This window comes from Melopsittacus undulatus, chromosome 4 (genome assembly GCF_012275295.1).
Source record: "Melopsittacus undulatus isolate bMelUnd1 chromosome 4, bMelUnd1.mat.Z, whole genome shotgun sequence".
Classification (NCBI taxonomy): domain Eukaryota; kingdom Metazoa; phylum Chordata; class Aves; order Psittaciformes; family Psittaculidae; genus Melopsittacus; species Melopsittacus undulatus.
The window spans coordinates 53,961,930-53,980,638 of NC_047530.1; the positions used below are offsets into that span (position 1 = coordinate 53,961,930).

At 44.6% G+C, this 18,709-nt stretch overlaps 1 protein-coding gene across 1 annotated transcript in view; it reads left to right on the forward strand.

Moving 5' to 3' along the window:
- SCUBE2 (signal peptide, CUB domain and EGF like domain containing 2) overlaps window positions 1-7,652 on the forward strand; it is a 43,420-nt gene extending 35,768 nt beyond the window's left edge. Inside the window, exons 19-22 of the mRNA XM_034062282.1 lie at window positions 867-1,064; window positions 1,658-1,810; window positions 2,853-2,932; window positions 3,686-7,652. Coding sequence (XP_033918173.1) covers window positions 867-1,064; window positions 1,658-1,810; window positions 2,853-2,932; window positions 3,686-3,838 — 584 coding nt within the window. The 3' untranslated portion in view covers window positions 3,839-7,652. The remainder of the gene's footprint in view (window positions 1-866; window positions 1,065-1,657; window positions 1,811-2,852; window positions 2,933-3,685) is intronic.
- Window positions 7,653-18,709: the final 11,057 nt, after the last annotated feature.

The window sequence follows — 18,709 nt, forward strand, 5'->3', positions numbered from 1 at the left end:
AATCTTTTATCCCATGATATAGCAGATAGTTTGTCTCCTTGGCACTCTGATTTCTTTCCCTTCTATTAAAAAGAATGGGAGATGCCTCAAAAAATGTAATAGCTCTAGTTTTCTTCTGAATAACAACCTTTGAAAGAGGCAATTACAAAACCACTGTTACAGATTATGGTAACTGTAGTGCAGGTAGCTGAGGGTAAATTAAAAAAGGAAAGCAGAGGTCAGATAAATGATTCCTCAGAAGAACCTCTGGAGCCACTTATATACACACAGATACATATCACACTTAAAGCATCTGTTCCCTGGGCATGTCATACCCGCACATCACTGTTATGGTGCTGTAATGTGCTTGTGGCCATGGACTGCTAGGAAGCACAGGCAAAACACCCTGCACTGGGGTTCACCCTCTCTTACTGCCAGCAGTGCTAATCTGTGCAGAGAAAGGGCCATCTGTACTCTCTGTTTCATGCTGCTGCAAGCATGGTGCCTGAGCGGAGTGCCTCAGTTAGACTTCAGCTGATACTTCCATAAAGATGTTCTGTCTGATGCTAGCAAGTGGAATATCCTTGCTGTACCATTTCTTTGTCCTCTTACAAGTGCCTTGCCACATGGCTGTGAGTTGGTTGATAGCACCTGCTGTGTTAACAGTGACTGGTCTATGTTTTATGTCTCAGTGATGATTAAAACACAAAGGTAGATGCAGGCAGCAGTGTGAAATGAAGCTGGCAAAGGGAACTGTACCTGCATCAGGTGCAGACAGAAAAGTTTTTGTGTCTGTCACCCATGTCCTGTTTTCTGACAGTGATTGTAGAGAGAACTGCAGTATGACCTTGCTTTGCCTAGTCTTGCATACTGTATTGCTTTTTCAGATAGGCAGTGTGGAGGTGAACTGGGAGATTACACTGGATATATTGAATCACCAAACTATCCTGGGGACTACCCTGCAAACACTGAGTGTACCTGGAACATTAACCCACCACCAAAGCGCCGTATTCTGATTGTGGTTCCAGAAATATTTCTACCAATAGAAGATGAGTGTGGAGACTACCTGGTGATGCGGAAAAGCTGTAAGTCCGAAATACCTGCTGAGGCATATGGTACCTATCTTGGTGTGCACCACAGGTTTCTCACATGCATTGCTATTTATATAAATGAAATGTAGCCTGGCTGGCCTCTACTTATGAGTAGAAATTTCTTTAAATGACAAATTGAGAAATCCTATTTGGTGACATTGCTCCATAGGTTCAGGTAAAACTAGGGTTCAAGGTTATGATGTGTCAGTGAACTCTGAGAGGAATACTGTTAGGAAGGGGTGGATGGTTCAAGCTATCTAGATATGAATTATGCTAAGCAATTCTAGCCTGGGTTAGGAAAGAGGAGGTGCTTGCTAGTCCCTACAGGTGGCTGGTGAATAAACAGCTTCAGTTTCTGGTATAGGCATATCCCTTAAACAGTCGATTGTGGGCTTTTTTGTTGTTTGGGGTTTTTTTTAGGAAAAGGGAGAATATTCCTTAACCTTGACCATCCGCTAATGGCCTGCCACATTTCAAGTTTTCTTAACACCAGAAAGCATTTGTTATGATAGCTTAACCTATTTTCTAATTGTGCATTAGTATGAAGCATTGTCAGATAACTGCCTATTGTGTGTTTTCTTTGAAAGCTTCTTCCAACTCTGTAACCACGTATGAAACCTGTCAAACCTATGAGCGCCCTATAGCTTTCACTTCTAGGTCTAAGAAGTTGTGGATCCAGTTCAAGTCGAATGAAGGAAACAGTGCCAAAGGATTCCAAGTTCCTTATGTAACATATGACGGTAAGCAGATGTGAGCAGCTAAGCCAAGGTGGACTAGTGCAGCTGCAGCGGTGCAGAACTCCTTGATGAGTTCCTTGACCCTGCTAAGCCTCAGGGTTACCGAGTGCTCTCAGCAATGTTGCTATGAGACTACTTCCAGTAGCTGTTCTTATTTAAGGTTGGTTTAAGGAATTCTGCTTTGCACTGCAGTCTTAAGTGCCACTGTTTTTGTAGTCTTCCACAGACCTAAACAAAGAGCTGGGATTCTGGGCTCTGACCTGCATTTCTGTGCCTTCCCAGTTCTGGATTGCAGTGCACCCCCAGTTAGGAACTGGGCAAAGTCCAAGTGCCTCAGATTTATCATGTTGTTGCTACCATCTGTAGTCTAGTACCAGATACTAAAATGTCTACATTGAAAAGAAACCTGAGGGGCAAGCATTTCACTGTATCCTTGTCAGAGTCACCAGGAGTGAAACTGGAGCTGAGGCTTTGCACTTCAGCATAAGCGATACGAAAACGATAATGCACATTCATGTTCACACTGGGTTGATTGTGAAGGACTCATCCTTGCAGACTCGTGGTCTCCAGGATTTCGTCAGCAATGGATAATTAATTTTTTAGGGGAAACCTCTCATTTTGAAGCATTTCAAGCTTTGACTGATCAGGGGTGTTGCCTTTTAAGAAAGTTTCCTCTTACCATTTGGGTTTTTATTTTCCCTTCTTACTGTAAAAAGAAAAAAGAAGCCGATACCAGGTTGTGTGTACTTACAGATAAGTTTCTGCAATGCAGTTGGTTTGAAGCAGGCTACTTGGTTACAATGTGCACTACAGTCCTGAGCGCATTATGGGTTCTTTTGCTTTTGACAGATCGATGCTGAGCAGCTGAGCAGAGTACACTCTTTTCATAGTAAACAGTATTTGTAGGTTATTTACAGAAGAACATTTGGAATATGTTCTAACTACTAATGTGAGGGTCAAGTAGCACTGATTCTTTTGGAGGTAGGGCTTACATGTGTAACCAGAGTGAATCTGCAAATTACTCTCTTGTGTACATTCCCCATAGAGGATTACCAAGAACTAATAGAAGACATTGTTCGGGATGGCAGACTTTATGCATCTGAAAATCATCAAGAAATACTTAAGGTATATTGCTTCTACTAAACATGCTGGTTTTGATTGAAAGTGACACTTTTATGCCAGTGAATTTCCTTCCTGCTTTGCATCAGATCTGTTCCTTGGTGCACTAGACACATGCCACTTCAAGGAAGTGGGGTGAATCAATGGGGTGACCCTTTGCTTGGGAAAATAAAGGTGGATCAGACCTACAAGGGAAATCCAAGGGGAAGATATCCCCTCAAGCATCACATATGCTGTGCTGAAAGAATGGGTGGAGCAAACTGAGGGGCATGGGACTTAATCTCTTGGAGAAACACTGTTCCCTGTAGCCTGTAAATTAGTAAGGGCTTTTTCTCCCTGGACAAAAAACCATCTCTTTATGGATTTCCTTTCTTTGACACTTGCTGAGGTGACAGTTGTTTGGGCAAGTTCCCAAGTAAACCTTTCTTGTGCTGGATGTCAGATCCAGTGTTTGTGATTGTTTGGTTGGTTGGGGTTTTGTTTGTTTTTTCTTTGTCTATTTTGTTGTTTGCTTGTTGTTGTTTTAAGTGTGAGGATGGAAATAACCCTGGTGCTGGTAATAATAAATGTGAAACTCCAGTGACTTCCCTGTGGTTTGAATGTCAGCCTTGCTCCAGTAGTTTCTGAGCCTCAGAAACATTAGTACTCGAAAATTAAAATGCCCATAATATTTCATTACTTAATCATACATGAAGATTTGGTAATACCGACCCTAGCTCCACTGTGGAATCACTGTAAAATCTGCTTTCCCTTTTCTAGGACAAGAAACTGATAAAAGCACTGTTTGATGTGTTGGCACATCCACAGAACTACTTCAAGTACACAGCCCAAGAGTCAAGAGAGATGTTCCCAAGATCCTTCATTAGGCTGCTGCGCTCCAAAGTTTCCAGATTTTTGAGGCCTTACAAATAGTTGGCACCGTACTTAGAAAACTAACCAGCCCTGGGCATGCACAGAGGGGTTGTGGTAGGTGGGGCTGCTTTCTGTGTTTTACACACTGGCAGAGGACCTCCAGGGAAGCTTGCCAGCTCCGTTCTTGGCAGAGTTTGGCTTTCTCAGCTAATACAAATATTTTGTTGAACACGGTTTTGATTCCTTTCCAGGTAATACCTTTTGGGTACCAAGGATGCTTCATGGGTCTCTGAATTAGAGACTGTCCATCATTTCTGTAACTAAATGGTGTCAAGCAGAAGTTCATCGATTTCTGCCCTATTGCTTTATCAGTAACTCTAACAGCTAATGTGGACAAACAGCCTAAGTAGTGTGGTTTGGAATGAACTCCTGAGCTGCCATTAATGCATGTTACCTCAACAAAGCTGTGTTCATGTTTGGTCTTGCTGAAAGTGAGAACAAGATCAATGTCTCTCTTAATTTTTTGCTACAAAGGAAATTCAGAGCTAAGATTGGAATAGTTTTAGTCCAAACCAGTGAGTCCAAGAAGTGCGCAAGGTATAATTTTTCTCTGAACTATATATTGTATGAGGCAAATGGAGGAATAAGCAAAGGGTTGAATATTAGCTTGAATGCTCTGGGTCTGGATAAAACTGTGTTCATTCTGGTGGTCTGTTGGTGTAAACAGAGTGATACCAGAATAAAACCAGGGCACCAAAGTAATGGAAAATAGACCCTGACCTGCTGGACACTTCCATTTTGGGCTGGCTGCAGATGTTACAGCAGAACAGATTCTTTGCTAAATCCCAATGCTCTCCTTGTGCACAGGCCTGGGACAACACGAGGCATTGGCTTTTTCAAGTAGTATAAAAATCTGTCCTCTGAGCATTTGCAGGTGAACACACAAGCCCCATTTTAGATGCAGGCTTTGAATAGGTTATGCTTTTGTACATCACTGTTTAAACTTGTATAAGGTTCTTGTATAAGTCTCAATCCTTATGTTCCTTATCTTGTCTGAGCACCTTGCAATGACCTTGCGGAGCAGAGAAAGACTGCTTTCCTTGTCTTGCTGGAGAGAAATAGCTGTACAAAGGTATTCCTCAGCCAGACTGTGGCCACAAAGTGATCTATGGCAAAATGCTATTCAAGATTCCCAAGCTCTGTGTTGTTTTCCTCAGGTTGTGTTTTATGTGACAGAAGGCTATACTGAAAGGGCCCATAGAGAGAACTATGTTGATCAAAATATTGTCTCAGTGCTTTTCTGTCCACACTTCAATTACATCACTGGTTTCTGGCCATGCAAACCATTTCCTTGGTGTAATGTACCTTCTGGGCCTTCTATTTGAAGGCAGATGGCTTCAATCCTCCTTATTTGGAAATGGACTAATGACTTCTGCCTTTTAGTCACTGGCAGTGCCAGTGGGTACCAAACTTCCTCTCTGTGCCCCCTTAGGAAAGGTACTGAAATTTCATGGTGTAGCCAGGACAAATGCTCCCTTTCAGATCTCCCTGGGTTTCATTGCATTAGTATGTGGTATTTAACTGTTCTACGTGAATAATACTTTGCCCACATTGTGACAGATGAAACCCTCATCAAGAGCCAGGGTCTGAATCTCTTCTCTGATAATGTTTGGAGCAAACTAATACTACCAAATGCAGCCTTGCTGAACTATTGTGGCATGGTAGCCCTATTCTGTGGCATGTGTGGAAGTGCAACCTGTCATGTGGTAAGGACATGTCTTAATCATGCTGTGATGAGAAGGGGCAGTGGCCACAGGCTACAGCTGGGGAGCATAGCTCCTCAGGATGGGGTTCGTGTGATGCTGTATTTCTTTTGCTACTGCCCTGAAAGAATTGCCATGCTGTGGGTGGAGAAGGGAAATGTCTTGTGTTGCTGCCAAGAGGGTGAGCTGTGTCCTAGCTGGCTGCTTTGGGGCTCCTGCTCCAGCTCAAGAGCTGCTTGTGGGTTTGTGTGACAGGGTGGTGAGCACCCATTCCAGGGCTAGGGCTGCCAAGCCTGTAGTAGAGGGGGCCAAATGGCTTGGGCAAAAGAAGGGAGGCAAGGGGTGAACTAGTAGAATGCAAGGGAAGGAACACAAGTCCTTGTGTGTTCCTGCCTGGTGTGTTTCATCCTGGACAAGGTCCCTGCTGCCATCATGGGGAGGGAGGACAGGGGTTATCTAAAAGAAGGTATGGGGCAGTGTGACTGGTGAGAGGAATGGCTAAGGAATGCTGAAACAAGAGGAAGGGTGTTGAGAAAAGTTGCTGTGTCTGTGGAGAAGTGTATTGTGGTGGTGAGATCTCAGGAAGGTATTTCAAGATAGTTTCCCTCTGTCTTAGCAGCCCCTACCTCTCTGCTCTTTGTGGCTTCTCGTGCCAGCTGCAGTGTGTCAGTGAATTGCAGTGACCCACCAACCTTCTCTATGTGGCAATGGAGCATTTTGAAATGGTGAGATGCTGCATTTCTGCTCTGAGTGCATAGGTTCTGCTGGTGGGGCACTGGGAGGAGAGGACCGTGGTGTGCCAGCTCCTGGGCCAAGTGCAGCAGAGTGGCTTTGCTGTGGTCTGTGTGCTCTCTGCCCAGGGAAGCAAGCCAGTTTTTGCTGTGTTCCCTCCCAAGCAGGCTACAGATCTGAACACTTCTGTTTTATGTCGCTGAATGACACACAAATTGGGGTGATTGGTTTCAACAAGGGTTCAAGAAAACAAAAGCTGTGAAACATACATTTATTTTGATTTTGTGAAATTGGGCTTTCTTGCTTTGTGCATGAGTTACTGACTTGAACTCCGTGTTTGTTGCACTGCACCTCATCTTGTAGTAGCACTGTTCCAGCTCTGCACAGCTGCTCTGGGACCAGTGTCATGCCTTCAGTCTGTACAGTGGTCTCAGTATTGCATCTCCATACCCCCTTTGTGCGCAGGACATTTTCATTGTCTGTGTCTCAGTGTGGTGTACAGTATAAGGCTGAGGAGAAAAACCTGCTCTTTCTTGAAGAATCCTTGCTCCACAGCCCTGTTCGTTTTCTATATAGAAAGTAAATGATTCAGAAGCGCTTCTCTTTCCCTTGATCTAACATTATGAATCAAAATTTCCCCTTTTACTGTCGATCCTGTGTGTGCAGTAAGAAGTGAAGAGGGAATTTTTGCCATCTTAAATGTTGGGAGAAGTGATACCTGTTGCAGAATGCTGTAACACTTGGCATTGTATCTTCCTAGCGATGGTAGTGGCTCGGTAGAAATGTGAATTTCTACTTTCTGTGTGGTTGTAGACTGATGTTATTTTTTTTGGCAACAAATGATTCAAAAAATGTTTAACCTTATAAAACCGGATTTAACTTTTGAAATAAGAGTTAGTGTTAACTGGGTAACTTAATGTCACCCATGTGAGATAAGCATAAGGATCTTTTTTCATAATGTAAATTAATGTAAAACGTTTCAGACTGTTACTTTTAATAACAGAAATAAACCAGTGAATTTTTAGTTGCATGAAAACCTTGAGTAATACTTTAATTGTCTTTGCTGTCCTAAATGATAGTTTGTGTCAAAATGCACGGTTGTGCAGCAAGTTATTGCGCATCAGATAGACTATCTATCTTAGGAACATCTGCTTACTGTTTCATGTAGTATATTATTAGCCTGCATCTATACCCATAAAGATACAGTTCTTTCTACGTTTAGTGGTGCACATATTTCTGGTTAGTGTAATACTAGAATTATCCTGGTACCATTTCTAACAATTATGCTAAAAATGTCTCCTGTATGATGAACTGGACTCAAGTGGCCTGTTGTAACCAGCTCTATGAAGGCAGAATAAACTGCACAAAGTAACTCCAAAGTATTTTATTAGTTGGTGTATTCATCTGTTCTTTTTCTACAAAAATTGAAAAAAAACCACCCTCCCAACCCCCCCCCTTGATTAAACTTAACAAATAATAATGAAACCAAACCAAAACAGGGTGAAAAGCTGTGTTAAGACACAAACTCCCAGAATATTTTGAAGATTACACCACAGTTTCATCAGAGCTTTTCATTAAATCCACTGATTTAATTTCTTAGAATTAAAAAAGTCACAGGAAATGATAAATTAATTAATCTACAATAGTTTTAATAGTTTTTCTGCATTTGTTTCTGTGCTTTACATTGAGATTATGAATTGTACTTTCATAAAAGTAATCACGATATTTTCTCCTTAATTTTATTCAGATGTTTGTTTGCCCTTTAGCTTGCATTGATCACAGTGGCAAGGACTGATTTGCATTAAACTGAATGTAGCCATCCAGGTTCATTTGGGGGCACTTTTGTAAGATACAAGTGTATAATTCAGCTGTTAGCTGTAGAAAGCTGACATTAGTGTATATGTAAAAGACAGCAAAGTAAATGACATACAGAAATATAGGGGTCATAGAAAACTATTATGATTACAGGCTAATCACAGGAGTAAACTGTGTTATTCAGATATTCTTTCTGTCATTGTAACTACTGCCACCTGCTAGATTGCAGTGATGGACACATGAACGCTAATATACCCTCCAGGATAGGGAATGTCAATGTGAAATGTCTGGTGAACTCCCAGAGCAGTGGGAGCTGAAATGCTGATTGGGACCCCTGGGTGTTTACATAACAGAAATAAGTAATAACAGAATATAAAGAGCAAGACTTGAAGCTTATTTAAATCCAAGGAACTGGAAAAGGTCTGATGTGGGTAAGCAGGAAGGAATGGTGTTACAATAATCCTTGGTAACAGAATGCAAGGATAGTGGCCTGCAAATATTTCTCAGTTAAATAAACTTACATGCTAGTGCTTTTTCTATCGTGCATATAGATGACATCCTGTAAATGTATTAGATGCTGAAGGTGAAACCTGACACAACTGAAATATACTTTTTATCTTCCTTTTAATTCTGCTCCATTTAAACTGTGTGGAAGGCTTCTGCTGGAGAAGCAAGCGCTTCTTAAAGAACTTACACCACATTTAGAGCTGGTACAAGTAGGTGTGTTTCTATGCATCCCTGAAACCAACCTGTCCTACAACACAGCTTGTTACTGCCCATTTCCTTTGAACAATTCTTTTGCTCACAGGCTCTGTTCCAGAACTCTCTGTTCTGGAGCTCTGCTTTCCACAACATATATTCTGCTGTCATTGTAGAACATCACTGTGAGCAGTGATGCAGATATCGCACCTGTGGGAAGACCAGAAGGAGTCAGACTATTCAAGGGACAGATTCAACTCTCAAAATGTCAATCCATCTGGTTTCTCACCAAGTCAGTATGAATTACGTGTGACTTTCTGCATGTTGCTTTTTTTAAACTATTTTTTAAAACCACTTTAAGTGTAGAAAAAAAGGAAAAAATCTTTGTTTAAATGTTAGTACACCTTTGTTCTGATTAAACAAATTTGGGAGAGTAATAATGTTTTCTGAAGGCTGTGAAGTATAGCCTGTTCAGCACACAGTAAAAGAAATAGGTCAGAAAAGGTGACCTTGAAATCTTTTTTTTTCCATATTGAACATGTCTATAAATTTGAAATTCATTAAGGAAACACCCTCACACTGATCGATCCAATGCAACCAAAGCCTTTTTTTCACTGGGAAGTTTATTCAGTAGGCAATATAGGCTTTCAAACCTGGATACTAATCATGTGCCATGAAGTTTCCTATCTGTGATGATTATGGGATGAGGAAATAAAGGGTTCATAGTTTTAAGGACAGAAAAAGATGCATGGGAAGCTGAAATATTCTCAGGTGGTCACTTGAGATGCAATTTGTTGTTTAGTAGTTCAACCGTTCATGTTATACCAACAGCACTACAAACATCCATGAAACACTTACATACCAAGCAAGTTTATGGTTGACTAGCTTTAGAGAAAGCTTTGTCATTTTTGCCCAAATCTAATATAGCAGTGGTAGCATGAATATGTTGCTTGTGCATTCTTTCCTACTTGCTGTGCTAGAAGAAATGGAACAAAATTCCAAAAGCAAGGAGCCTTGATGTGAGTTGGACAGAGAATCTCTTCTCTGGAAATAAGTTCAGGAGATGGAGAGGTGTAGAGGTATGTTAAATACACATGTATGTATGTGTGTGTGTGTGTGTGTGTGCGTATGCTCTGGATTTGGAGCCAGAGGTCAGGAGTTGCGAGTCACTGTGATAGCCTCTGTCTTGCATCCTCTCTGTGACCAGGCCCTGTAGCTACACATGTCCCGTCACTGGTTAAAAGCTGTGTTGCAAAATGACAGCTCTGCTGGCTTCTGGAGGTGCTGCCTGGGGTAAACCCCAGCCATGGATAGCAGCTTAGGGCAGGAGAGGAGATCATGATGTTTCTGGGTTTTAATGTGGAAATTAAGAAAGCACTCCAGAAAACTGAGAATTCAGCATCTCTGTGTCCAGCAGACAGTCCTGTGTGTGACACAGCCCTGCTCATGAATTTGGGTGGCCCCCAGTTTGCTGTTACTGATGCAGTGCTGGTGTGAGGGGCTGTATGGGAGAGCTGAGAAACAGCGGCTATTAAAAACAGGACTGGCAGGAAAGTGCTCAGGGGGCCTGTCTGGCTTACATAGCATAACTGTCACGCCCTGGCTCCCGTAGGCGCTAATTCTCTCAGCAAACTTACGAAAGTAAAGCCCTGAAAAGGCTCATCCATGCTGAGAACAGCAACTTCATTCAGTGGAAGAAGGAAGCTTTGCTCTAGGAACTGAACACTCAACACTGCAGGCATTGCTGTCTTCCTCGGCTAGTCCAGAAAGTCTCTGAAGCCACTGCCTGTGGTGTGAGGTTGATGCAGCAGTGCTGAAATAAGCACATTGCAAATACCTGTCCCAGCTGTGTATAGGACATATGTCCAATTTGACCATTTGCTCTTGGAGTGGGTAACAAAGGCCACAGCACTCTGCCCCAGAAGTGTATTTCTGCATGCAGTAATGGAGAAGTAGAATTAGATGCAGAAGATGCTGTGGCTCAGGGATGCTGTGGACACATGCTCTGGCACACCTTCACGTAAAATGCCAGAGCCTTGTCCCTCCCTCAGACACCTCTCAGGATCCCTTCTTGTCTGGCATATTGCAGAGAGGCTCAAATAAGGAGATTTTTGAGGATCTGCGGATCTGTGATAATGAGGTTGTGGTTGCTTATGTGATCCTGGGGATGTTGGTAGAGTGCATCAACCTGTGCTACCTGCCCTGTTCATACTGGCTGTGCCACAGGGCTCGGGGCTGCGCAAGGCAGCGGGGCACCATCCACAGGGCTCCCCACAAGAGGGCAGCATGTGGCCCTAAGAAATAAAGAAGCCGTATTAAAACCGGTACTGACAAACAGGGTTTGGGTTAGGTCTTAAGTAGCAGCAGGCCTAAAACAGTCGGCTGAAACCTGGGAGCCTCGTTAACTCCGTGGTTCATGGTGTGCTTCTGTCTTCCTGCCCAGACATGTGAATGTACCCAGGAAGCTCATCTTGGGCTGGCTTCAGCAGCTTTGGTGGTATCTGAAGGAGTATTTCGAGTCCCCTGGCAACTCTCTACAAGGACACATGTGCCAAGGAGGGAAATATTCTTCTGGGTAGCTGTAACAGGAGCTCCAGGCAGCTTTCCTAAGGGCATTAGTACCATTAGCCCAAATACACAATCCAGGTTTTTCTTTCGTTTAGCAGCTCTTGGTTGTAACCACTGCCTCTGATCAACCTTTTCCAAATTACAAGCAAGGGAACGTGCTGGCTGCCAGTTGTTGATTTCCAGGCAGACTAAACCTCAAAGGAAGCTGGAGGAAATGGGCTGTGAATGTCTAAATTCAGTTGCTGTTGTTTACTTCTAAGAAGAGTGATTGATTCTGGCACTCTGCCTGACCCCATCCGTCTCATGACTCAATTCTAAGAGATGTCAATAGCGGACTCTGAATATTTGTCTTTGGAAATAAAATTGTGTGTATAATCAGCTCCTGATTTCCTCCCTCATTTCAGGGGAGGTTGTTCCACTCGATCACAGCTTGACTCCTGTCAGTGGTTGGACAGATGGTCTTGCTGTAAATTACACCCAAGGTAGGGCAGAAACACCTCAAAGCACCAGTTATCAATAGCACCATGTGTCTCGTAGTTCACAGCCGCAGTGCACATGCTCCCACTCTCCTGGGGCAGCTGGCTTCCTTTTCAGACATAGCATGAGATAAAGTTGACTAGACTTGAAGGTGGAGATGTTTAACCAAACCACAACACGGCAAACACAACCCCTGTGTTAGGAGAGTTACATTGAAGTACTGTTGATGATCCTGTGTGTTAGCAAATATTGGCACTGAGTATCCAGTAACATGGCTCACTCAATCTCACCCATTACGAGTTGCTGCAGTTGTGTATGTGCCGTGTGGACGGGGGTACAACGGTAGCTCACTTATACTTGAAGCACTTGAGAGTATTGGAGTCTTGGCTTCATGAAATAAACATAAGAGCTCCACAGAGGTGGGAGTTCCCATGTTTGACTAACACTGTCGTGACTCCTCTCTAATGTTGGTGTAAATTAGGTTTTTATCTTAAATGGAAGCTGTAAAATATCTGAGGCTCAGATTTAAAGTCCCAAAATAAAGATATTTAGATCTATTTGATGAATTCAGGATTTGGATGCTTTAAGTTCCAGAATTTTATATATATTAACTTAAAGCATTTGAATTATAAGTTCCTTGAACACTGGTTTGTTGGGAAACCAGAGCAATTCCAGGCTTGATAAAGAACCCGTACAAAGCAGCCTACCCCCTCTGTCTCTCCTCTGAGAGAGGGGTGCAAAGCTTAGATCTGAGCTCTGTAAGAAGGTGGAAATAGTTGTAAATGAAACCCCTCTGTGAGTACTCCTTCAGCTGACAGAAGCAGAAGAGGTTCACAGTCAGTCTTTTGAAAAGTATGGTAAGAATGTTGTTCTGTGGTGAATCCCACATTGGCATGGGTTGAAGCAAGCACCTGTTCTCAGGGCTTGTGCAGAAGAGCTGGGGAATTCCAGTTCTGTTTAACTCGCTTACTTCATCACTTCCATCTTTGTCATCATCACCTGGTATACTGGGTATGCCACGTATGTAAACTGGAACCTTTCAAAAGGCAGTACTGCTTCAGCATGACCTGTACTAGTCCTGTTCCAGAAACAAAGCAATCCTTCAACCCTTTTTCTTATTTATTTTTCCTCAGTTTCAAATTACGTTTTGAGGTTTATATTCTCTGGAAGGTAAATTTCACACAGCTTGCCTAAGGAGATCCCCCTCCCTCTCCCAAATTCCTGCTATTTAGGAATTGTACCACTCCCAAGCATCTGGAATGCCTTTGCAGCAGGTTTAGACTTGGGCAGAGGAAAGTTCTCTAGCCAGAGAGCAAGGGAAGGCTTAGAGCTGTTAACAGGTTTGTGGAACTCCTTTCAGGACCAAGAGTTCCCCCCTCCCCTGTGGCAGGAGCTTTCAAATACCTGTGCTTCACTGACCCTGGACACTTCAGTATTTATCCTGGAGCCAATGTGCCTTTCACAATGATGAAGACACGGGGGTGTGGGAACACAACCTGGACATAACCACCTTGGCTAACAGAGAGTGAGGCACTTTTTATATCCCAGTGGAAAATTAATGTGATGTGACCTTTTCCCGGCCCATTGTGGGCACCTGCCCGTGGCACCAGATGTTTCTGAGGATAATGTATTTGTTTGAAAGGGAAGTATGAGGGGGAAAATGACAACCTGTTGCTCCATGCAATTGATGGGTAAATATTTAAAACACCTTGCTGCCAAGTTAGAATCAGGTTAGTAAACTACTTCCATGAGTGTAGCCAGGCTTGGATGTCATTCTGGGTATCAGGTATCTCAGCTGCATCTCCACTAATGTTCAAGGTGTTGACTCAAGGAAGAATTTGGCCAGCTGCCTTATAATTAGTTAGCCACACAGATCTAAAAGCAACCACAGATCTCCTGAGTTTCCCAGGGTGATGTATACATTAAGCATTGAAAAGGCTTTGCTTCATTACTGTTGCCCTAACAAATATTCCATGCAATTTTGTGTGCATACTGCTGTTTTGTGTAGTAAGAAGTGACTTGTTGCCATGCTGGAAAGGAAGAGTTTTGCCCAGAGAGCCATTTGCTTGCAGTCCTTCTTCAGCAAAGTATTTAAGCAGGTACTTCACTGCATTGGTGGACAGAAATGGATTGTTATATTGCAGTATTTAGACTAAGAATGGACTCCTTTGTGTCCAAACAACGCTGAAAACTTGCTGTCTGCTAGCACAACTGGGTCTCTGTGATGGGTACTGTGCAGAGCCTTTGTCCCTTATGCTGAAGAAAGTGAGAAAATTGCTGACCAGGCGAAGCAAATGTGTGGGGTGTGAAAACAATGGCAAATCTCTGCTGGAGCAAATTCAGTGCTGTTCCTGCTCTTGCAATGGTACTTTATCGATGTCTTGGTTACTCTCCTTTTTAGGTGGCATTAGTCCAGTGGCTAGCAACAGTCAAAGCATCTCCTGGCTCCCTTAGTGTGATGAGTCCATAACCGCTTTGTCAGGGACGGCTGTGAACTATCTCAAGCAGCCAACAGGAAAGCAAAGCTGTGCAGCAGCCCGGTGGGCTGACTTCTCCAGCTAAAGCTTGTGCAGTAGCAGCTCTCCATTTCTCTTTGCTGCTTCCATCTGGGTATCCCTCACGAGGATCAAAGTAACACACTCTTCAGCCCAGCGTGCCCTGCCGTTGCTGCTGAAGCTCTGGTTTTACAGTTGACAAGTTCTATTTTGTCCAAGTGCTCTGAGCTGGGTCTGCGAAGAGGCTGAATCTACCTATTGCACAGCATCTTTCATCGACTAGGATGAGCCGGGCATCCCAACCGCATTGCATGGGTGTAAATGTGATCGTTTTCAGTGCGGAACCCAGCTGCGAGGTTTCGTCTCCAAGGTCTCCCTGCCCTCGCCTACCTCTCAGAGCCAGCCTCATGCCACCAGCCCCGTGCTTGCCGGGGAGCAGCGACAGGCTCTCTGTTCCTTGTTAGCAGTTCCTGCTGGACTGCCATAGGACTGATGTGAAGAAGAGCAGCGCCCTCTTCCTCCTGCCTTTGGGAGCTCGGGTTGCCTTGAGCAGCGGCATTCGTGCATGCCCGGCTCTGCTGCTCCTTGGTCTGTGGGTGCCAGGCGGAGTGAGAGAATCCGTGTTTGTGTGGTGTGGAATGACTCGTGCTGCTTCAGCCTTAACAAGGTCCCTTCTGTATCTTTAATGATCTCAGTGTAAACTTTACGGCATGGAATGCCCCAGCAGCAAGAGGAAGCCCTCAGCACACAAACTGCCCTTTGCAGGACAGGAGGGGAAGTGAAATCCCCTGAGGTTTGGGACGTCTGAATGATGTAGTTATGGTTGGTGCTTTGAATGTATGTGCAGCTTACGTCAAAATAAATATTAGCAGTTCAACTCTAGCAACTGCAGGAGGGTGAGAACTAGCATTAATGTATTCATGTATTAACCTTTCTTAGAATTAATCCTTATGAACTCTGATGCTGGAATAATCTCCCTATTGCACAAAACAAACAGAGGTTGGTGTGGATACATACTTGGGAGAAATGTCACCTGCCCTCCTACGTACACCATTTTCTGCCCACCTGCCTGGGTAGTTCCTGAAGAAAGCCATGCAAGGAGTATTTCTGGGAGAGACAGAGGTGTGAATCTGTCCTTTTGTTTGAGAGGAAAGTTCCCTGGTGTGCTCAGCTCCATGGGTAGCTCTGAAAGACCCAGTGGCCATGTCTATGCTCGTGTGTGCAGCAGCCACTTCTGAGCTGTGCACGGGTCTCATCTTGGAGGAAAGCAGCTGGTGAGCAATGCTGGGGGCAGTCAGCCTGGTTTCCCCCACCTGTGAGCAGGACAGCTCAATGCACAGCAGCCACTGTTAAATGCATTAAGGGCTGTTCCTGACGGGTCTATGATGTGGAGGTCAGGGGAGACCAGGCTTTCTGTCCTCCATGCCAGCCCCCGTGTGTATTCTCTTATCGTTTCCCCAGTTCTTGGCAAATCACCTGCCAGCTTCTCCCTTGCCCCTTGGCAACCTCTCCCAAATCCCTTGCCAGGACATGGAACCAGCAACTTCTTCCCTGGCTCACATGCGACCTGCAAGGAGCTCAGCCCATTTTCCCAATGGAACACACTTACCATCATGGCTTGCCAGGTCCAGAGGCAGGACCCGTTCTTACACACTCCACCAGCCACAGCTAGCTTCTAGCCAGGAGTTGGCTGCCACTGAAATATGCTGTAGAAGATAGTAGGAAGTGAAGCACATGTTTCCTTGACCAACTCATCCTGTGCTTTTCTTTTGTTTTCAGAAGTGTGTTTCAGACACTTCAAACCAGGAAAAATAAAGGTGAGGGATCTCTTGTAAGACTTGTCATTTTAATCTCTTGGTTTGACACATTGGCCTGGTTTAAACCCAACCACGCAGTCTCTCCCTCACACCCCCTGCCTATTTCTTCCCTTCCCCCCCCCCCCCCCCGCTCCCGGAGGGATGGGGAGGAGAATGGAAAGAATGTAACTCCCACAGGTTGAGATAAGAACAGTCCAGTAACTAAGGTATAACACAAACCACTGCTGCTACCACCAGTAATAATAATGATAAGGGAAATAACAAGGGAAGAGAATATGATACCACCTGCCGAAAGGAGCCTGACCCAGAAGAGCGAGCCCTTCTGGGTAACTCCCAGTTACCTCCCCAGGCATGACGTGCTATGGTATGGAATACCTCTTTGGCTAGTTTGGGTCAGGTGTCCTGTCTCTGCTTCCTCTCAGTTTCCCTTCCTCCCTGACAGAGCATGAGACTCAGAAAGTCCTTGGTCAGAGTAAACATTACTGAGCAACAACTAAAAACATCAGTGTTATCAGCGTTGTTCCCAGGCTGAAAGTCAAAACCACAGCACTGCACCAGCTACTAAGAAGGAGAAAAATGACTGCTACTGCTGAACACAGGACTCACATGCACTTTTTGTGTTCCTCAAACTACTGTCCTTCTGTTGTCTCTGTATATGAAGAGAACTCAACAGAGAAATGCAGTTCAGTCTCCTATTCCAAGCTGCACAATGTCGATTCCTCACCTAGCACCACCAGTGCCCCCATGCTGTACCTGCTGCCACCAGCTCCTGCACTGCAGAGGACGTGCAGGGGGAAAGGAGGCTGGAGCAACAAGAGGGTAATTAGGGAGAGCTGCCCCAGGAATGGTGTTCTCCTGAGGCACGTGTGATGGGGCTGTATCCCAGCCCCAGAGGTCCTTCCTCTGCTCAGTGTGGACAGTGGATGTGGAGTTACTGTACAAAACGGGCCGCTTCTCTCAGGAATCTCAACCTGATTCTGCCTTTGTATGTTATAGGATTTCTCCAGCTGTATCTATAGTCTTTGTTTTGCTACAAATGATGACAAGGAAGCTCACTAAATCCTTCTGTATTTTTGTATCCAACCTTTTTAGAAAAGACTCTTTTCTAGTCTCCAAAGCACTCCCGTTGCCTGAGTATGCTAGAGCTGATCCTTGCGTATCCCACACTGATGGACACAATAACTTACTCTTCTACAATTATTATGGTCTTGTTTCCTTGAGCTCTTCACAGTCTTCCCTCTGGAAACTGTTCTCTTCGTGCTGGGGTGAACTGTTCTTTCTTGGACTCTTGCCTGCTGCTGTTTCTATTAAATTATACCTCTCTGTCCTTTCTTCTGCGTCTCCTGGCACATCTCTGCTTCTCCTCATGGAACGGCAGCCGATAACAAATCACTTCTGTTTAAGGAAAGATGGGAAATCAGAGAGAAGAAAAAATAAACAGCACAGCCCCACTTCCTGCTTAACTGCTGCTTTTCTTTCATCAAGAGCAGAGGTGACATGGGCTGTGAATGAGGCACCACAGCTCTTCCTGACATCAGCGTGATGCTCTACTGTGCAGAGAACTGCGTGTGCTGCTCTGGAGTCAGGAAGGAGCAAGAAAGGTGGTTCTGTGCCTCTGGGTTTTCTGGAGTGAGGGGCAGTGCTCATGCTCAGGCCTGGCCCAGGGAGCGGATGGGAATTGGTCTGAAAAGTGTCCGTCCCGAGACACACAGCGCAGGAGGGAGTGAAGCCCTGGCAGGTCTGCTGCACATGAGCACTGTCCCAGACATTAATCATGGGGTTTGCAGTAGCCAAACCGAGCCCCTGGTCCAGCGTGGATCCTGAGTAATGTGAGCAGATGATTTAGTGCTCCTCTTTCGCAGGGTTAAGAATGAGGATGGGAATTAGGGCCTTTATCTCGTTCATTACCCTTGTGCACTGGGCAGGTTGTCTTCTGTTCTGGTGATGCATTTATACCATGCAGCAGAAGTGAAGTTGTAGGGCTCAGACAAAATGCTCATTTGCTGAATTAAAAGGCTTGGAGCTCAAGTGAGAGGGGGAATTTTCATGCTTCACCTGCTCTTGCAGCTTTCCCCTCCTTGCTGTCATGACTGGGCATTTACTGGTGTTCCGGGCAGAGCGCTGCTCCTCTGCACAGCATTTGTATTAAAAATGGTCTCCTGGTTTCTGTGGCAATCCTGGTGCTTTCTTCTGGGCCCCCTTGCCTTTGGGAGCATGATGGTGTGGCCATATGTCTCTATTAGTCAGCTGGGGAAGTGCCAAGTAGCTCCCAAGGTAAAAAATAAGGTTCTTTTATCCTCCTGAGCATGTTTGCTTGTACTGGAACAATGGTCCTGCCGTGTAATGAGCCGAGTCAGCACGGGGAGAAAAAATTATATCCCCTTTCAGACTGTCAGCCCTATTATCCTTCTGCACACTGACATGCTCACTGATCTCAGGCTGGCTCATGCGTAGTGGCCTTTACGTGAAGCTGTGAAATAATGGGGTTGGGGTTTATTGTATTCTGCACTCTGACCTTTGATTGCTCCACCTCTCTCCCAGCACACATGAGGGGTTGCTGAACAC